Source organism: Heptranchias perlo, chromosome 9, assembly GCF_035084215.1.
Source record: "Heptranchias perlo isolate sHepPer1 chromosome 9, sHepPer1.hap1, whole genome shotgun sequence".
NCBI lineage: Eukaryota > Metazoa > Chordata > Chondrichthyes > Hexanchiformes > Hexanchidae > Heptranchias > Heptranchias perlo.
This window is the reverse complement of record NC_090333.1, coordinates 48,837,562-48,858,321: the sequence shown is the minus strand read 5'-3', so window position 1 is coordinate 48,858,321 and position 20,760 is coordinate 48,837,562. Positions and strand designations below refer to the sequence as shown.

The 20,760-nt window shown below is 39.8% G+C and overlaps 1 protein-coding gene across 2 annotated transcripts in view; it reads right to left on the bottom strand.

Annotated features, from left to right (window-relative positions):
- Positions 1-481: 481 nt before the first annotated feature.
- slc35d1a (solute carrier family 35 member D1a) overlaps positions 482-20,760 on the bottom strand; it is a 49,097-nt gene continuing 28,818 nt past the window's right edge. Inside the window, exons 9-12 of one of the 2 annotated variants that reach the window (XM_067990362.1) lie at positions 14,226-14,293; positions 9,215-9,293; positions 5,887-5,969; positions 482-4,902 (exon numbers count right to left, since the gene is read on the bottom strand). In XM_067990362.1, coding sequence (XP_067846463.1) covers positions 4,794-4,902; positions 5,887-5,969; positions 9,215-9,293; positions 14,226-14,293 — 339 coding nt within the window. In that variant the 3' untranslated portion in view covers positions 482-4,793. The remainder of the gene's footprint in view (positions 4,903-5,886; positions 5,970-9,214; positions 9,294-14,225; positions 14,294-20,760) is intronic. The other variant, XM_067990363.1, reaches the window with a different exon arrangement.

Here is a 20,760-nt window from a genome sequence, read left to right as displayed (position 1 = left end):
ACTAAAAGCAACATTTTTCCAACACATGGCTTTCTCTAGGCAGGTCAACTGTAAATGCCACCTTCTCCTAATTTCCCCCTTCATAAAACTGGTGCACTAATACATTCCCTTATCTACACCAAAGGCAGGAATTCAGACTGGGTGCAGTTTGACAGTCATTAAAAGCCCTCCTGAACCTCATCCAGATGGCCGTTCTTCATATCCAAGCCTAGGCCATGACCGCCAGCAGATTTTCAGACAACGATCAAGGGCAGAAACACTGCATGATTTTTCCTACCTTAACCCAGGGCACAAAGGGCAATTTTAACCCCTCTCCCCATCTACCACCACAGCTGAGACCAGTTAACTCAACACCACCATGAACACCTGTAACTTCATTGAGATTAGTATGACTTAATTTTACACTGGCATGCATAATTACCAAATGAGTTAGCAATGAATAAACATAATTGTTTTCAGGCAATCATGACAGTAGTCAGACTTGCTGTAAGAAATTTATTTTGGTAAAGATACATATTTTTTTACAAAATCCATCAACTGGTTATTCCTCAAGTGAAGATTGCACAAAACTATTTTTCAAAATGCTGCACAAATTATTTTTTGAAATGCTGCATTGTCACATAACACTGCCGTTCACATTCACTTTAATCTCATTTTAGATAAACTGTACAAAGTTATGTTTCTGTACCATTTAGCATATTAGAAAAGAATGACATTCTGAAACATTTTATAAAGTCTCTCTGCATACCTTAATTAAATGCTAGCGTTACAAAATACATTGACCTAAAATAAACATTTTATGCTGTACATTCAAGGTAATTTTCAACGAGTTCTTACTGTGTTAGTGCACAGGGTCCCTTTAAAAACTTGTACACCTTGCGTAAACTAATGGGGTAGATTGTTTTGACATAGATCCACTAATTATTGAAGAATCCTGAAACAGCAAGCAGTATCTGGAGCGTTCCAGGAAATTCATGATTACATTACTTGGCTCACTTAAACCTTGAAAGTACAGAGTGACTGAAATCCCTTATTAAAGATCTGGATCCTGAAAGATGAATTTTGATAATGGAGTGCATTAAAAGCAGGATTTTAAAAAAGACAGAACTTGTGGATATGGAAGCGAATACTAAAAGTAAACCATCGTCTGCTGTGTAAAATCAAGATAAAATTATTAAAATTTGGATGAATATTGTCGGGTGCTTGGCTAATTTCAGAGCCTTCAGTCAATCTGAATAAAGAAGTTATATTGCACACTTTGTACTTGCATTTATTTACAACTGGTGGCAGCACGTTATCAGTAGTACATGTTGCAAATATATTAAAAGCTGCATCAAGAAAAATAAACTGAAGCAATTCCCTCCAACATTTTCTGGTCCTAAGGAGTCTACAGCAAGTTAAAATGAAAACTCCCAGATATACCAAGCTTGGGGATTTACCCTAAACCTCTCATGCCCTAGATTTGTTCATTTCCACAAATACCCATTTGGTAACAGTGACATCTTTAATTTTCATTTTCCAAACCTATTTTGTGACCTTGTGTTTAAAACATCATGTGCTACAACGGGGAAAATGGAAGAGTATGTATTATTCAAAAGTGAAATGGGCCAAAAAGACATTCTTTATCCAGACCTACAGCTCCCTTTCATACACATTTGGCTGTTGACAGCAGGAGCAATGATGCTTGTTCTATATATAAATAATAGCAATGATATAAATAATATGGTTTTTGTTTTTAACTGCAATCCTAGAGTTCACATAGTATAAATGACAACTATGAAATAATTTCTCTGGGTGAACCAGAAGCTTACATCTCAGAACTGAACTGAAAGGTTCACAGTTTTATTGAAGTGTAGACCAATTCAATTTTAGGATAAACTACAATCCCTGCACACATTTTGAGTGTATTATTTCCTATTATAAAAAGCCACAATTCATGACCACCACTGGATTGAGATAACTGTCTTAATAAGAGTAAAATTATAGTCAGTCACTGCTCAAGTCAGATTTAAAATTAATTGCTACATTATGATGCATGTTGTCATTTAAGAGATATACACATTCCCCTTCTCCCCAAGGGCAGCAGCTTTTTTGTCCAAATCTTCACATTTGGGAACATGAAATGGACCCCCATCCCACAAAATGTATGTATGAAAAAGAAATCTATTGCCACCACAAATTTTCAGATTAACCTTTTGAGGATTACAATAATAAATTTTCAATGTAAATTTACAAAATATTGTATTTTAAATTGTGGGATTCAGAATTTCTGTACTCCATCCGTATTTATAATATTCCTTGTAGAGGCTACAGGATGCAGAATATTCAAGTACTCAAAAGACTAAAGCAGTTAGTAAATCAGAACCATAAAAAGCTGTATTTGTTACAAAATATATCTGACAACCAAATTGCAATCACAATGAAAAGAATGTGTAAAATGGACCATTAGAAAGCAGAAAAAGTAGACTACTTAATACACATTAAGAACAGGAAATAGCAAAAAAGAGCACCATTTGGGAGCTTCTTTTTGTCCATCAAGAAAAAAAAATCTAGATTTTACAAAATCAGAACCAAACTTGCATCTAGATTGAGGGGTTAAATACACAAATATTCATAAAAAAGGTTCATAAGTCAGCTCTAATTTGATATCTAGGCACTTCAGTGATTACACACATTGAACTATACAACATGATTACAGATCACCAACACCAGTATTTGAATTTTTCCAGTACTAAAAGCAGCATTTCTGAAACCAGCGACTACACAAATAGCTTCTTGACGCACTACAGCAAGTTATACACGGAGCTTTATTGCATTGTTACCTAAACATACTCAGTGCTGCACGAAAGCAAAATGCCGCCACGTTGTAACTAGAGTCATCGAAAGGTCTGGGCAGTGCAGATTCTTAAGTCCATAGGACCTACTTAACCTGTAAATGTGCATTATTATCAATTTAATTCACTTAATTATGTTCACAAAGTCATCAGCAAATGTCATTTGATGAACAATTCTGTTATTCTGCCAAAAAATGTATTTCAGAAACTTGAAATTTTAGAGACTTAATCTCATTAAAGCATTGCGTGCTCACACTAAGTCTACTAGTGTCCTCAAATTCAAACATATTAGCTTTCCTTTCTGCGTGTATTACACACACACACACACACACACACACACACACACACACACTATAAAAAGTAACGGAGTGATCATAATCACAACACATTGTTGTAGATCTTCGAGCAAGCTGTTGGAGTACAGAACAATTACCAATCATCGCACATTCTGGTACACCTAGATTCAGACCAAGGAGTTCTAAATTTGAAAGTCTTCATTTAATATACTAAATATTTCCTGAAAAGTTAAGAGATTGGAAAGGATCAAGATACTGAATGATTTTCACCCGCACTACCAGAATTTTTAAATCAAATCTAGGGTTTTGTAACCATCAAATTTTACAAATAATTTAGTGGATTCTTCAGACAGCTTGATAAACACTTTTAAAAATGGCTTTGTTTAATGCTCCACACGTTAATGTTACAGTTGGAAAACTGAACATGTTACTGATTCAAATTTATACCCTGACACAAAGTTTTAACACTCATCTCATCAGTCAGGCAACTTTCATTAAGTTGATTGCATTAACTTTAACAAAGCCAGAACTAACTGCATTTCAGAAATAATTCTATAGAGGCAGTTCAATATTCCATTAAATTGATTTTGAAAAGAATTGCGGCTATCCATTTAACAATTCTCATGAAAAATCCATCTATAACTTCATGATTAGTGGGATACCTGTAGTGGTAGGATTGAGCTCTTTGCATAGGTAAAGATCTTTCTAAGCACTCCTTGAATAGGTGTGCAAAAGCTGTGCCAAAATGGCAGATTTTCATCATTAACTATAGTCTTGCTCCGAATATAGCATTTTGCCTTCTCCCCAAACTCATTTTCTATAAATTAGAAAGCTAGAAACTGTCGAAGAGAAGGTCTTCCTGCTCAATGCCATAATTTCATAAAAAGTAACCCACACACCCTTTCTACAGGTTTCTTAAATACTGGCCTTCTGTATCAGACCATCAATATTCAATTTACCTACAAATACAATACAACTCCATTCTACTGAAGAGATCCATTAGTAGGTCAAATTTTGGTAGTGCCAGTGCACAAAACAGCTGACCTCGCACCCGATGCTCCAAGTGACATCCCTGTTTCTCAACTCGAGAGCACAAATTTTAATCAGAAGAATGTTTTAAACTGTTGGCGCTCTGACTTTCTCTGCTCACCAACAATGAAGGAAGTTACTAGATGGCACAGTAATTAAGTAGTCTTACAATTGGTATATGCTACGCACATTAGCACTTAAATTCATTCTAATTTTAAGCCGAGCATGTAACCCAACTGTAAGACCACCTGGTTACTGTACCAGTTCCTTCGCTGTTAAAGGGGTGGGAAGAGGCAAAACACAGACACTTTGAAACACAATGATTAAAATACCAATGAGTAGGGAAACAGATTGGGATTGCTTTTTGAAGCAATGAGACTGAAGCGAAGGGTAACCATAGGGGATATGCAGTGCCTTCAGCTACACTGTGGCTTTAGTAAAAGAGGACCCTTTTGTAATCATTTGTTTTTGGTCTTCCAAAAAAATCAAGATACCAAAGCTGAAATATCACCTACAATTTCGGTGATATATAGTTATGGATTTACAACTCCAAATCTTTTTTAAAGAAATTAAAATGAATAAAGCACATAAAAAACAAGTTGATCAATTAAAACTCCCTGAAGTCCCTTCCTGCTCATACGGAGATTTTCCCCTTGATGTCCGCACTGTTGCTGTTTCCTGATGTCTTGGTCGACTGCTCCTCTGTGAACGTGATATAGGAATACACCAAACTTCCGGCAATGCTGTCAAAACAAAACGCATTTTAAAAATCATGACAGCCCTGTTTACCCTTTTATAGACTCTGAAAAAGGAACAAAGCCAAGTTAAACATAAACAAATGGCAGTATTCAAGAGTGAGGTAGACATTACGAAGAGGAATTCCAGAAGTAGATCAAACTGAGGAAGAAAAGAACAGAACCCCAAAGATGCACTCATTTTAAACTGCAGATGAAGCCTTGCATTTGGAGTTGCTCTTTTGGTATTATTCCAGTTTCTTTACACCAAGTCCGCCTATGACATACTTCAAATCCTCTTCTCATAACCCCAACCTCGAGAACTGCATCAGGCAAAAATACAAGGATGTGGATTATCAATCTAGGATGAAGATAAGTCAACAAGTGCTCGACTTGCATTCGTTCAGGTTTCATAATAACCTCTAATGTCCTCATGGGGCAAAAATTGCATAGCAATCTCAACCTTTTTGACAGGCTGAAAATGGTATCCAGTAGTGATCAATAGCCAATACACCCTACATACTCTCCATTGTCAGTCTGCTAGCATTCTCATCATCTGAATCAGAAGGTTGTGGATTCAAGTCCCACTCCAAGACTTAAGCATTTAATCTAGACTGATTCTTCAGTACAATACTCATGGAAGAGATGTTAAACCAAGAGTTCCTGGCCAAATTACTTCCTCAACCATCATCAGCTAAAATAGATTAACTGGTAATTAATCTCATTGCCACTTGTGGTACCTTATTGGGTACAAAATGGCTGCTGCATTCACCCATGTAGCAATAGTGACTTCACATCAAAAATAGAGCAATTCACCATACAAAGTGCTTGAAAGATGAGGTAAGGCTCTATAAATAATGCTAGTTCCTTCTTACAATGCAGTCACAGATTTAGTTATTCAGAACTATAAAACAGCATGATAGAGAAAAAGCCTCATGCAAAATGCTGTTCATATTTCCCATTTTCAACTCGATAAGGAAGCTAATCACTCACCTAATATTTAATCCGATGAAGTTGGTCCACGTAAATATATAATCTCCACCAAGAAACATTCCAATGTAAGTCACCAAAATATTCTGAGGGGAGGTGAAAAGATTTTATTTCCATCTATAAATACATATTTAAAAAGAAATGTGGGATGGAATAGGCTGCATCAGTTAATTTTTGCAGAGAATGGAGCAAGAGGGGTAGTTGACCAGCCATAACAAACAATTTGGATTATATTTAGTGTCCAGCATTCTATTTAAATTGATGCAGTCAGAGGAAGATTTACAATGCAGTTAAAGTCTGGATTTCAAAAGACACTATACTGCCGGCTCCACATCATACTCCGTTTAGGCAAGTGGAGTTCTGGTTACATTTTTAATGTAAGCAAACAGCCATAAGGAGAGTCAGTTTTTTTTTGCTAAACTTAAAATCAACATGAAGTGATATTGCAAAATGACAAACCGTTCACAATTCTAACCAATTTCCTCTCTTTTTACTTTCGAAAAGACTGTTATATAAACCACAGTAACGTTAAAACCAATGTTTCTAATTTTCCTATACACTACAGATGCAATGAGCATTTCCCTCGCATCCTGTATGTTTTAAATCTGGAGATTTTTCAAAGTACAGCTTGTGTATCCAAAGTAAAAACTTGGACAAAAGTGTTACTATTAAAATGAATTAAACAACGCACACTGTTCTTAGCTTTGAATAAACATTTATATTTAAGGCGTAGCTAGAAAAGAATGGCTTTAATCATGTACACTGGAGTGCATTTTTACAAGAAATTACACAAGTCTTAAGTCCTCCAGTTACTACAATTTTAAGACCTAAAAGGAAGTTCCAGAGCAATTCAATATTTTGAAACTTTTGCTATTAAGTGCAAGATGTACTACATAAGCCTCTAATTTTTCTCCTCTCCTGAAGCAAGTGACTTCTGCTGGGGTACAAAACCAAAAAAGGTGCTAGCAGCCCTCCAGCACCTCACCTCAAATTCATTTTAGCACAGAAGGACATCATAGCTCCATCCTGTCCACACACGTGCACTTTCCAGCAAAAGTCAATGGTTAGAAATTAGGGCGAAAATCCAGGTCGATTTTTGCCCTCTTTCACTTGAGGACACAAAGGCCAATTGTAGAGCCCTCATCATTTCCCTCACTGAGATCAGTTAATTTAGTGCAGAGGACAGGATGGAACCTGGTCTGTACATTTCAGTGCCACATTGGACAGAACATTTCCGTACTGACCCACCAGCAAACTACACATTTTGCAGACGCCTGCACACCCGAATTATTCTAATTTTGCCCTATTCCAAGCCGATCTCTCTTTACACTTGGAATCAAGAATGGATCAAATTCCTTCTTAAATGCTACGGTGGAATCAGAATTTACAAGTATAACCCATATATTTTAATGGCTTCCAAGTGTAAAGATATTGTTCAAGTTTGGTGTTTGAGATAAAAATTGTATCTTCATACTCTCCTGCCCTTCTTTGCACAATGAACACTTCTATATTCAGTTTCCTTTCACTTGAAAAATTTGAATCCCATTCTCTTCTCTCCCCACCCAACACTTTATTTTTTGTTTTGTTTGTTCTCAGGTGTGCATCTATGATGGTGGGGACCTCGAGAAGAGACCAAATAGGACCATCCACTCAGCACTTTTGGCTAAAGACAGGCAAACATCAGCTGTGTCTTGCACTCACGCGCGAGGGTCCACCATGGTTCAGGATGGGGATGTTCATGGAGCCGTCTCCTCCTCCCATTAGCTGCCTGGTTGTCCACTACCATTCTCAGCTGGATGTGGTAGGAATACTGAGTTTTGCTCTGATCCATTGGTTGTCAGCCCACGTAGCTGTCTATAACTTGCTACTTTTGGTGTTTAGTACATGTAGTAGCTTCAGACCTCAATCTAAGTTATGCCTGATGCTATTCTGGCACCTCTCCCTCTCTCTCTTCCCGCCACTCCCCCCACCCCACCCAAATTCTGCATTGAACCAGGATTGGTCTCCGGACTCAATGGCGATCGAGTGAGATGTGTCAGCCGTGAGGTTACAGATTGCGGTGGTATACAATTCAATGCCTCATCATTGCCCTGTTTTGGGCCGCTAGATCTGTCCTTAGTCTGTCACACTTAGAGGACGTCCTCAGTGGAGACAAAGACTGTGTGGTGGTCAATTCTACCAATGCTATTGTGGACATGAGTGTCTGTGACAGGTTGGCTGGTGAGGACATGGTTAAATAGGTTACTTCCTGGTGCTGGTTCCCTCACAACCTGATGCAGGTCCACCCTGCCAGCTATGTCCTTCAGGACCAGGCCAACTCGGTCAGTGGTGGTACCACGGTGCCACTCTTGGTGGTGGACAATGAAGACATTGGCTGATAGGATTCTGACTTGATTATTCTATCCTATGGAACAGTTCTCCCACTTGTATTTTATGTTAGTGATCAGGACTTTGCAGGATCGACTGGGCTGAGATAGTCAGTCTTTTCCTGATTCGATGCCTGGGTCATTACATAGGTCCACTTAATTTTCTTATTACTGAACTTCATAGTAATTGCTTACAACTGGGTGGCTTGCTCAATCACTTCAATGGTATTAATATAGTGTGGGACCAAAGTTACATGTCAGCCAGACTGGGTAGAGGTGGCAGGTCCCCCTCCTAAAAGGGTATCAGTGAATCAGTGAGCTTTTAAAGACAATCCTTTCATGGTTATTTTTCTGGTGAATTCAATTTCACAACATTCCATGGTGAGATGTAAACTCACGGTTGCTAGTCCAGTACCATACCCAGTAGCCTATTGTATCTTTCATTATATTTATTAGTAATGTTAATACCTGGAACTGAATAAGACAAATTTCAGGTAGCTCAAGTATAAATGGGAGAATTTTCTCTGCACTACTTCTGCATTTTCTACAATGTGCTTCCCCATCCTCCATGAAGCATGTTTAGCAAACACAACGTTAGATAAAACGTGTGATACAATAAAAAGGTATGCCACATAATTGGCCTCAGTGCCCTCAAGGCTTGGGAGGAAGAGAGAGATAATAAGCCTGAGTTTGCAATCATGATCGCTATCAAGCGACCTCTGGTGCCAATTGAGCATGTAGGTAGGGATAGACTCAGCTGTGGACACCTTACCCCCACCATGTCAAGGAACCAAAAACACTCACTTTAGGCTTACACATGATTATTGACCACTTGCTACTGGAGGATAGCCAACAGCTATGGAACCTACCTAACCGGAGACACCGCCTTCAGAAGGGGGATTGAAAAGGCATGCCAAACCCTGCAGAAAAAATGCTCCTTTAATAAAAGGGTTTGTCCATCTTACCTTAATACAGCCAACGATTGTGGTAGTAAGAGCAGAATTATAGTGAGTGCACAGAACTGTAGAGTACATGAGAATAAACCTATTAAAAAGAAAGTGAAATGGTCAAATAAAAACTCCTTAGAAAATGTTCCAACTAGCACTCACAGGTATGATGGTTTTACACATTCAATACAGTTAGATAAAAATTATTTGCTCCATACTGAAAAGCAGTTTTTAAATTCAGGAAGAACAAACAATCCCTGCCAGGCATTGAGGAGTTTTGCATTAGAAACTACACTTCTCACCTTTAAGGTGAGGTATCTCTAGCACTGAAGTGAAAGGGGGTTGGCAGCTGAATTATTCACACAAACACTAGAGATGACATGCTTATTTAGGCAAGTACAATTTCTCGGAGGGTAGAAACTCTCCAATTATTGCCTCCCTTCACACACCGTCTGCAGCTGATTTGTTTCTGCTTCTGACTTGATCATTATGATTTAAGCAAGACCAGCCCATTAACTATTTTCCCTTTCAAAAGTACTTAATTGGCTGCGAAGTGCTTTGGGACATCCTACGGTAGCGAAGGGCACTATATAAATATGCGCTAATGCATGGTACCAGACAGTGCAGTTCCACCTGTAAACCCCCCGTAGCACAGCTAAGGTTGGGGTTTACAGGTGGAACTGCACTGTCTGGTACCATGCATTAGCGCATATTTTGTAAGTCCTTCCCATTACAAACCAAGCTTTATTTAAAAAACTTAGGCTGTGTACCCTCCTCCATTTTTAAATCAGATCCCCTCGAATTCTGCTGCTCCACTCTCTGGTAAACCCACCTAAACTCGTGGCTTAAGAATATAGATTCTGTAGCAAGTCTGTACAAAGTTTGGGGATATATACATTTAAAATATTGCATAAAACTGTGCTAAACTAATGGTTTTATTCAGAAAAACTGAGCATTTAAAAATATTTTAAAGCATTTACTGTACTTCTGCTTCCGAATATGGTGCTTATCTGTTTACAGTAATAGCTGACACTCAGCTACCTGTATCACCTGACTTTTCACCTAGCCAAGTGAGACAGCTAGATGTTTAGTGGCAGATAACCAATGCATGGTGTTCTGAGTTCAAATGGCATCACTTGACACCAATTTTCTAATCCTCTGATTTGCAGCTGTGCCAAACAAATCAGAAAGGTCCCAGGATCCATTTGTAGACGTCAGCCAGTTCACCAGCGGAAAACTCTGCAACTGGCATCAGTACCCTGAGTTTGGCTGGAAAGTCAGCATCCCAAATCCTGATTGTTATCCAAAGACTGGTGTTTGAATGTGCATGTCTAATGAGAAGAGCAGACCTGGCTACGGTAGCCTATGGGCAAACTGTTGGCCCCCGCTACCTCGGCTCAAACACAAAGAATGAACATTTAGGCACGGTGCAAGATGGCTACTGGTGTTTATGGAACTGTACCCCAGAAGGAGTCGGGGACAAAATTGGGCACTTTCACCAATTTTTAATATACATATGGCACTACTTCAATTAACAGCCAAAACCCTAGTTAATGCTGTCACTAGAATTTCACTGAAGTATACTGGTGGACATGTGAAATTTTCATTCTATGTGAAAAACATCCAATAGTGTAATTGTAGATTTGGTTTCTGTCTGGACAGAGTATTTTGAGCTGTATAACATAAGGATGAGGGATTGTGTGATTAAACGTTTGTTGTTGGTGGCAGCAGGAAGGAGAAGCAATTTGAGGTCTTGGAATGACATGCTCAAACATGGAGGGAGAAAGAAAGAAGAAAAAACTTTATTTATACAGTGCCTTTCACCTCCTCAGGACATCCCATAGCATTTCATAGCCAATGACATACTTTTATAGTGTAGTCATTGCTGTTATGTAGGCAAACAGGATAAACAATTTACATATAGCAAAGTTCTGCAAATGACAATGAGATAATGATCAGATAATCTGTTTTTTTAGTGATGCTGAATGAAGGACAAATATTGGCCAGGACACCAGGAAGAACTCGCTTGCTCACCTTTGAATTGTGCCATGGGATCTTTTACATTCACGAGGGGTCAGACAGGGTCTAGGTTTAACATCACCTCCAAAAGATGGCAAGATTAAAGCACAGATTTCCTTAAGGGAGTGCTGCACTGTCAGAGGTGCCGCCTTTCAGAAGAGACATTAAGAGACCCCATTTGCCGTCTCAGGTAGACGTAAAAGATTCCATGGCATTATTCAAAGAGCAGGGGAGTCCTGGCCAATATTAATCCCTCAGCCAACACCACTGAAACAGATTATCTGATCATTATCTTATTGCTGATTGTGGGAGCTTACTGTGTGCAAATTGGCTTCCACGTTTTGCTACATTACAACAGTGACTAAACTTCAAAAGTACTTAATTGGCTGCGAAGTGCTTTGGGACATCCTACGGTAGCGAAGGGCACTATATAAATGTAAGTTCTTTCTTTTTAGTAATGTTGCATATTATTCTCTCTTTGTCCATGTCCAGTTCATTTATGTACAGAGTCAAGGCAGGTCCCACAGACATTAGAAGTTGGGCACACCACTAGCAATATCTTGCCAATCAGAGAATGATCCATTTACCCCTACTGCTGTCTAATCTGCAGCCATCCTTTATCAACACTACCACTTTACTTTTTAATATTCTGCACATTTCTGTAATAAGTCTTTTGAGTGAGACTATTAACAGTTTGCATTTTTATAGAAAATGACACACACACATACACAGGGGGATGTGGCAAATAGTGAGGACCATAAAAGATTTCAGGGAGAAAAACAGATTAGTGGAATGGGCAGATGAAATTTAACATGGAGAAGTGTAATAATGTTAAAGCTAGTAAACAGGTACAAGAAGCAATCAAAAAGGCTAATGGAATGTTGGCCTTTATCTCAAGGGAGCTGGATTACAAAGGGGAGGAGGATATACTTCAGTTGTATAGAGCCTTGGTCAGACCCTGACTGGAGTACTACATTCAGTTTTGGGCACTGCACCTCAGGACGGATATATTGGCCTTAGAGGGGGTGCAGTGCAGATTCACTGAAATGAAACCAGGGCTTAGAGGGTTAAATTATATCAGGTTGCATAAACTTAGCTTGCATTCCTTTGGGTATAGAAGATTATGGGGTGATCTGGTCGAGGTGTCTAAAATGTTCAAAGGGTTCAAAAGGACACAGTGAAACTATTTCCTCTAGTGGGGGAACGAGGGGACATAACCTTAAAATGAGAGACAGGCCATTTAGGAGGGAAATCAAGCAGCACTTTTTCACACAAAGGGTAGTAGAAATCTGGAATTCTTTCCCCCAAAAGGCTGTGGATGCTGGGACAATTGGAGCTTTCAAGACTAATATCGATAGATTTTTGCTAGGTAAGGCTATCAAGGAATAAGGAGCTACAGCAAGTGAATGGAGTTGAGGAGCAGATCAGCCATGATCTAACTGAATGGTGGAGCAGGCTCAAGGGGCTGAATGGCCTACTCCTGTTCCCATGTTTTGGGAGGAAAAACAGCTAGATCTAGGTGTTCAAGTATAATTCCCTGAAAGTGCAGGTGGATAAAGCCATAAAAAGGCCAACAGCATTTTAGTTTTTATAAATACAGACATAGAGCACAAGAGTAAAGAAGTAATGACAAATTTGTACAAAACATTGGTTAGGCTATAGGTATGTTTAGGATGCCTCATTAGACAAAGGATGTTAAAACCACAAAAAGCATACATTTGCCAGAATGATGCCAAGGATGGGAAACCATAATTATGAGGCAAGAACAGAAACACTGGGACTTGTTCCATGAGAAGAGAAGGACGAGAGATTTAATTCAGGTTTTTATGGAATAAAGAGGAAAATATTTATTTTCTCCAGTTGGAGAGTCAGTGACGAGGTGTCATCAATTTAAATGTCACTGAAGGTAAGAAGCAAGGTGAGGTGAAATTTCTTTGGGCAGAGGGTTGTTGGAGCATGGAATGTTTTTACACAGAGGGTGAGTGAGGCAGAGACCATTGCATCTTTTCAGCAAAAATTGGATAGAGGTTTGAAGCATGGGATGCAAGAAGTGTGTGGAGCAGTGAGATTAGTTTTGGATTGCTCTAGCAAAGAGATAACACAGAAATGATGGGCTGAATGGCATCCTTATCTGATGTAAACTTCTAAAACTCTATGATTCCAATAAGTCAATCATTCATGGCTGCATATAGTGACACCATTATTCCCTGCCAGAATGGAGGTGATTGGGTAATTCCCCCGTCAAGCACACCTGGAGACCACACTGCTGTAAGTGACTGGAACTGATTTTACGCACAAGTTCTGTTGGTTGCAGTTTGTAGAGATTCTTTTTAAATAGACTGTAAATAGACCTTGTTTGCTTTGCTTGTTGCAAAATACACTGTTTGGCCACAAGTCCCACCCCGCGTCCAACTCATTGGCAGACACAGTGGTGTCAATGGACACGCTGACCGTTCATCTACAGTAAGTTATGGATGGTGAGGGCCTTATTTGCAAGGCAGCTAACTTTCTGGATTTACGATTTGCCAGTGGGATCAGGGTAGTGGGAGTGGCGAACGGGATGGGGTGAGATTAGTGAAGTTGATTCTCAAGGTGCAAGATGTTTGCCGGGAATGGAAGGCGAGACAGTTGGGGTTCTGTTCTGGGAGAGCAATGGGTGCCACAGAATACCAAGGAGAGTGACGAAGGATGTCCAAATGCTTTTAAAAGTCCAAATACACTATTTGTGCTCAGTTACAGTTCTACAAATGCCAGCTGCTCTCCTGTACATTACCCAAATGGTCATGGTTCACATGCAAGACTAAATAATGAGCTTCAGCATTGTATTTGATGATGGGTGGCATCCCAGCACAGCTTGATCTTGTCCTCACCCAAGGTTCACAAATATACTTTTTCCAGTAGGGGTTACTCTGCAGCCATCAGAAGTATAAACCCTGAATGTTTCTCCCCCCCCCCCCCCCCCAATACAACACTAGGACTGTCAATTAGTTTAAACACAAGATGCACTTACCCCATTACACAGGACAGCAGGTACTGCATCACAAACATTGTATTTGACCAGCCTTCAAAATCAACTGCCTGGAAAAGAAAAACTTGTTCAAATTGACAATCTCTTTTCTTAAAATGTGAAAGGTGAAGTATGTATGTTCAACATATCTCAGTCACATTTTTCTAAATGCTCCAGCCCATTTCATAGCTTGACTAAATTAAAATTTATATTTTAGTGATTCAGTAAGCTAACTGATGTCAGCCAGGGTGAAGGCAGGAATGAGCCACAGTGACGCTTGGTTTAGGAAAAGGAAAACTGGCCACTATTCCTGTTAGTTATCCTGCAACCCCCAATATGAAAGTGTGCAAATGGACATTGGATATAAACAGGTTCAGACTCAGCAGTAATGTCACCTGCAGTTAAATAGTCTGGCATTTACTAGCAAAACACACAGAAAATACTGACTACTTGGGTAAGGTACTGGAGGGCAACCACACCCCAGCAAGAAGTAGCTAATGGTTTTGAGAGAGAAGAAAGGAAAACAGTCAGAAAAAAGAGAAAAAGAACAAAATAATAGGTATATTATTAATAGTCATGAAGTGGAGAAGAAAATTTCTTGAATGTATTCAAATTTAAGCAGTACAAGTAAGTTGCCGCACAGACAGCGAGATATCAAAGGAAGACCAACGATCCCCATTCTTCCGTCAAGAAGCAGGTTACTCAAATATATATCCTCTTTAAAAAGTTCAAAGACTGCATCTTTCCTCTCCTATGATACAAAATTAGCAGTAAAAAGAGTTAGGTCTCTTTGTAACTCTTAAAAGAAAATATTTTGAGTGAACATTGTGAAACTCATTCTACAGTAAAGCAGCTTTTTTTTTTGGTAGGGTGGTGAAGGAACCATGTGTTAGGTTATTAGTCCTTGAATTACAACAAATAAAAGGTTACTTTACAGAGCTGATTACATTGAACAGAATACTGGTGTACACACACGGATCTATTTTTTGTCCACATCTCGAGGTTAATTGATTTGAATTGGATCTCTGTATGGTATGAAAGAAACTTTAAAACCTGCATTTAGGTTATGGGCTTACCCCAGGGAGAACGTAAAAGGGGTTAAAGAAACAGACAAATACAAATCTACACCCTCCCTGAAAGCCACATATACAATTTGATTCCCTTATCCTCAAGCCACATATACAATTTGATTCCCTTATCCTCAATACCTCCTGTATTTTCCTTTATCCAGATTACCCTTTCCTCATGCTTTAGTGGGGAAAGATGACATGCAACACGCCCCCAAGCACCTGTCAAATCTGTCAATTTCAGAAGCTGCAAAACGGACAGCTCCAGAGCAGCTCATTTGTTAATTTCATTTCTCACTACATGGAATGTAAACCCTCCACACTACCACCTGGAACGATGAGAGGTCAGGAATGCATGATGTGTTGAATCATGATAAAATATAGTAAACTTCCACTCTTTTTTGGCATGCTGGACATCAGACTAATTCACTGGACAGCTTGTGCTAGATCGATAATATTGGAGACACAAAGGCACTTTCTTCTACACAGGTAAAGCAGCTACCTGATGTCTTGTGATGACCAAAAACAAAAAAGGGTGGTACTTTTCTTTTTGTTGTCCTACACTGGGATAAGTGAATTATTTTCATGGAACAGGCTATCATGCAACTAAACTTTCCATGGGCGAGTCACTGGTAAATCTTGAGGGTTTTTGAATACATCTCATCAGTGAGCAGATTTAATGTTAGAAACAGTTGTAAATTTCTAAAAGGTAAAGGAACTTCAGTTAGCAATGCCATGCTATAACAAAAAAGTCCTTCTGAAAGCATGGCCTTTGAAAGTACAAATTTGCAAAAATATTTTCTCCCTCCTGTTCCTCCCTCTTTCCCTAGGATTTGCTAGAGTACCTGCCAAGAGCAGGCTCAATTAAACCACCCCTTGAGATATTAAGACAGAAGTTCTATTCTACTCCGAGCTCCCTGGCCTCTTTTTTTTCCACAGGGTATGCATGTGTTGAAGAAATTCCAACTGGGCAGACATCAGGTCTGAGTAATTACTCCAACAACTCTCTACTGTTAGAACAGCCACAAGCAGGGGGCCTCTCACAAAAGACCCAGTGTTCACATACTAAACATTACCCCATCCATATTCTGACAGTTTTTTTTAAAGATAGAGTGATACAATTAAAGTACTATCCAAGTTAAATATTTTTTTTAAAGATAACCCTGCAACTATATTTCATCCAGAGGAAACAAAATCACAAAATCACACTGAGCTAATTTCAGGCGCTCTCCTCCTCTTCTCCCTCGAATTCCTAGGGAGAAGGGGGGAAATATTTATTTGAGTGAAAATCCCTCTATACTTTTCTTGCCTTCCCTTTTCCTAAGTCTCCTTGCAGCTCATAAAATCCTTGAAATAACCCTTCACTAAAAAGGCATTGAAGCACTGTGGAAAAAAATTCAGTTTAAAAAAAATCCTAGAAGCTCTATGCTGTGTACAATAAATCTCGAGGATACAAGAAACCAAATATTTTCACATCACCAACATTAAGTATCAAACTCTGGACATGAATTCATCAACACAACATACACAAATATCCAATTTTGCTACAATTCACATTGCTAAACAAAATTTATAAAGACCAGTGTTCTACTGGAGTGCTAACAAAGGCACTGGAAACAATAAATGGCTGCTCTCCTGTATTGTAATTATTCCAAATGCTCTCTTCCCCATCAGTTTCTCCAGTACCTGGGACTTTAATATTAACAGGAGCATGTTTTAAAGTGCCGTTGTTCGGTTTCTCTTCATCCACCTGATTATGAAGGAAGTTACCAGCTGCTACAGTAATTGGCTCGTTTTGTAGTCCATTATGTACTTCACTCCTCTCACAGAAAAGTTAATTTTAGTCAGTGTCCATGAATGTAGCGGAGGGTATTTCACTGTCAGACCATCTAGTTTTCTCTATCATGGTCTCACAAATGGAGAGAGCACTTTGAAATATGCCCATTTATTTGAACTGAAGTGCTGGCAAGCAAAGAACGTGACTGGGAAACTCTGACAACACTAAATACTGAGGGCAAATGTGTTCAGAAAGCCTTAAACATGTAACGGATCCTGGATTTTAAAACTTGTACTGACACTCAATTGCCAAATTATATTGTGCCCCAGATCCTCGGTGGACTGTTATACTATTAGGTCATGAATCGACTGAGTCATTTTCTTCAAAGATGCTGCACTGTTTGAGTAATGAAATTAGAGTCAAAGTTTTGGAAGTTGTTAACCCTTTGAGGGCAGTCATATTTCCTTAAAATATTCTATACCACTGTTAATGGTGCTAATCAAAAATTAAGAGATGTTCTTTACCTCTAAATATTTCTTAAAATTAAGATTTTTGTTGTTATGTACAAGACTGAAGCATTTTCTATTCTTAGATCATCTTGCACCATTCCCAGCCATGGATGGGAAGGCGATCTGCTTCTACACTTCCATTAATACTGCTCTGAAACCATTTGGAGGTCTCCTTCAATTTTCACAAGGCTGGGGGGTGGGGGGTGGGGGTGCATTAGCTCCGCTCACCAATGCCCAACAAGCAACTCAGAAGAGGTCAACAATTCGCAGATGCGAACCTACATCCTACCACTCCAAGACAGTGTTCAGCATGAGAGTTAGTTCTCAAAAATTTGATACAAATTTCCCCCCTCCCCCAAATGTTCTGACCTATGTATCCTGTGACCCGTAGTAGAGTGCAGCTTCACAGGTGGCTGCAGCCTTTTGGTATTTCATCTAAATGGCAGTTCTTTCCCCTACACCATGAGACCAATTGGGTGGTCACAGCCAAGCCCACTTCTTTCACCATGAACATCTACAAGTGTAACTTTTACTAGAAACTGCTGGATACCAATCAGGATCAGACACCCTGGATGATTCTTCTCCAACCTCCTCACCAGTCACTTGTCCACAGAAGTTGGGGCCAACTGTAATGCCCCCATCACTATCTCAACTAAGACTAACATAGTTGAGATCAGAAACTACACCAGAGATGTGGGAATTCTATACAAATAGATCAGTGCAGCTACTTTTCCCACTGGGACAAGAAGGGGGAAAAGCAACAGTCACACTAGGATCCTCCCAAGTTCCTTACAGTTGCAAATTACAGGCCAGCATTGCCATTTGCTGGGTAAAGTCACCTTACTCATTCAAAAAACAGGAAAGTGTGGTGTCAAAAAATCCACCTGAAAACAATATCTGGAATTTACATCAATTTTGCATCCCTCACTCCCTCACCACCCCCCCCCCACCCCACCCTACCCATCACCATCCACCCCAACTCCTGTTCATAAAGGCATCCTTTTCTTTCCTCCCTCCAGTTCAGAGGCACACTCTCTCTCTTTCTCATCATTGTAAACAATTTTACAACACCAAGTTATAGTCCAGCAATTTTATTTGAAATTCACAAGCTTTCGGAGGCTTCCTCCTTCCTCAGGTGAATGTTGTGGAAAATTTCAAATAAAATTGCTGGACTATAACTTGGTGTTGTAAAATTGTTTACAATTGTCAACCCCAGTCCATCACCGGCATCTCCACATCTTTCTCATCATCCACTGTTCAGAGGCACTGCTGACCTCCTCCTCCAGTTTACAAAAGCACCCTTTTGTTTCCCCCCTCCCGTCCCACCAGTTCAGAGACAGGCACTCTCTCTTTTCTCGTGCCACCGCCCCCAGTTGACACAGACGCACTCTTTTCTTGCTTCTTCCCCCTCCGTTCACACAGAGCACTCTACTTTCCCTACCTTACATTAAGGCACTTCCTTTCTCCTTCTCCCCACACACAAGTAGGCACCTCTTTCTTCTGTCCCATTGTTCAGAGGAATGTCTCTTCCTTCTCTGCCCTACACATGCACACTTTGCTTTTTCTTCCTTCACCCTCACTACCCTCTGTTCAGAGGCATTCTTTGCTTTCTCTCTTCCTCCAGTGCAGAGGCAATCTTGCCCTTTCTGTTCATTTGAGGTATTATTTCCTTTCCTTCCTCCCTCCCTCTTTCAGTATACAAAGGCACTCACTCTTTTCTCCCTTCAGTTCACACAGACAACATTTCCTCCCCCCGACCTCTCTCTTTTCCTCCATTCCACTCACGTTGGCATTCTTACCTTCCTCTCATGACCCCCACACCCCCCCCAAGTTCAGAAATACACTTGCCCTCCCTCACCCATTCAATTCAGAGGAACACCTGCCTCAAGCCACACTTCCCTTCCACTCCCCTCAGTTCACAGTTGTGTCTCTCTCCTTTCCCCATTGCTTCGCTGCTGATCCTGACTAGTTTCGATCTGAAGCCCCTTTTCTACTCCCTGAAAGGACAGAACCTCTGTTTCTCTGTACTGGTAAAGAATCCACACTCTTATCTGACTGCAGTTCAAAAGCAGTTTTAGATGTCTCAAGTCATTTGTTTTGAAAGCTAGCTAGTCCCAACCATATGGCTGCTAAAATATACAAGCATCAAAAACCTTTTATGTTTACTTAAGCCCGGAAGTGATCATTGCTTGAAAGCAGTTTACAGAGGCTATAAGCTGAGACAGAGCTAACTGCCAACCTATTCTGGATTTGGGGGGGGGAATGGGAGGGATCTTTTGATGGCATTGAATGACAGCCCAATGCCCAGAGATATTTTTGGCAGCATTTGGCCAGATGAACAGTTCTTCCCCTTCTACTGTACTGCGGCCTGTGTAGAGATGAGCATATGACAGTTCCATGGGGTGGACTCAAAATCTCATTCGTTTTGCATTATAAACAATGGTTCAGAATCGGCATTGAGTGTTATTGAAATGTTGTGTCTTAGTATTTTGTGAACATAAGAGTTGCAATTTAAATGTTGCATCTAGTAAAATGTGTGTGGATCTTTTGATAATGTCTAATTTTTACTTTTAATAAACTTGATTTGTAGATTTATAGCCTAAGCCAGAGCCTAGTCTTTGGTTAACTGAATAGAAGAACCCAAAAAGGCACGTGTCATTCCCATTTTAAGCAAACTAACAGAACAAGGAGCTTTCTGTTCAACCTGGGCAATGCTACATTACCAGATATTATGCCTACAAGATCACATTTCAGTTTGTATGGAACAAAGGCTCTCTTCTAGGAATGATCCCTTGCGCTCAGCACTAGAGAAATATCTGCTGCCACCGTTCTGCTCTGGGAGCAGACTCACTGCCACACTGTGGATAGTAATTCCTGACGTGGCAAAAAATTATCACAAGATCAAGAATTTCTGCCCACAGTGCAAGGAAGAGAGTCTGCATCCAGGGCAACGCAACTTTAAACAGGAGCCTGGACCATCAAGGGTGCAGCCATGACAAGTAGACAGGTAGTGGATACATCGAGGAATGGACCGGGGTGGGGGGTGTTAAGGTAGAATGCATCAGGTAGCAGATTAATGGGGATCCCAGAGTGCTTGTAACCTGTGGTAGCAGAAAGAGAAAGGATGGAACCCACAGTTTGAGAAGAGTTTAACAATTTTACTTTTAAAAAAACATGAAAGTTAA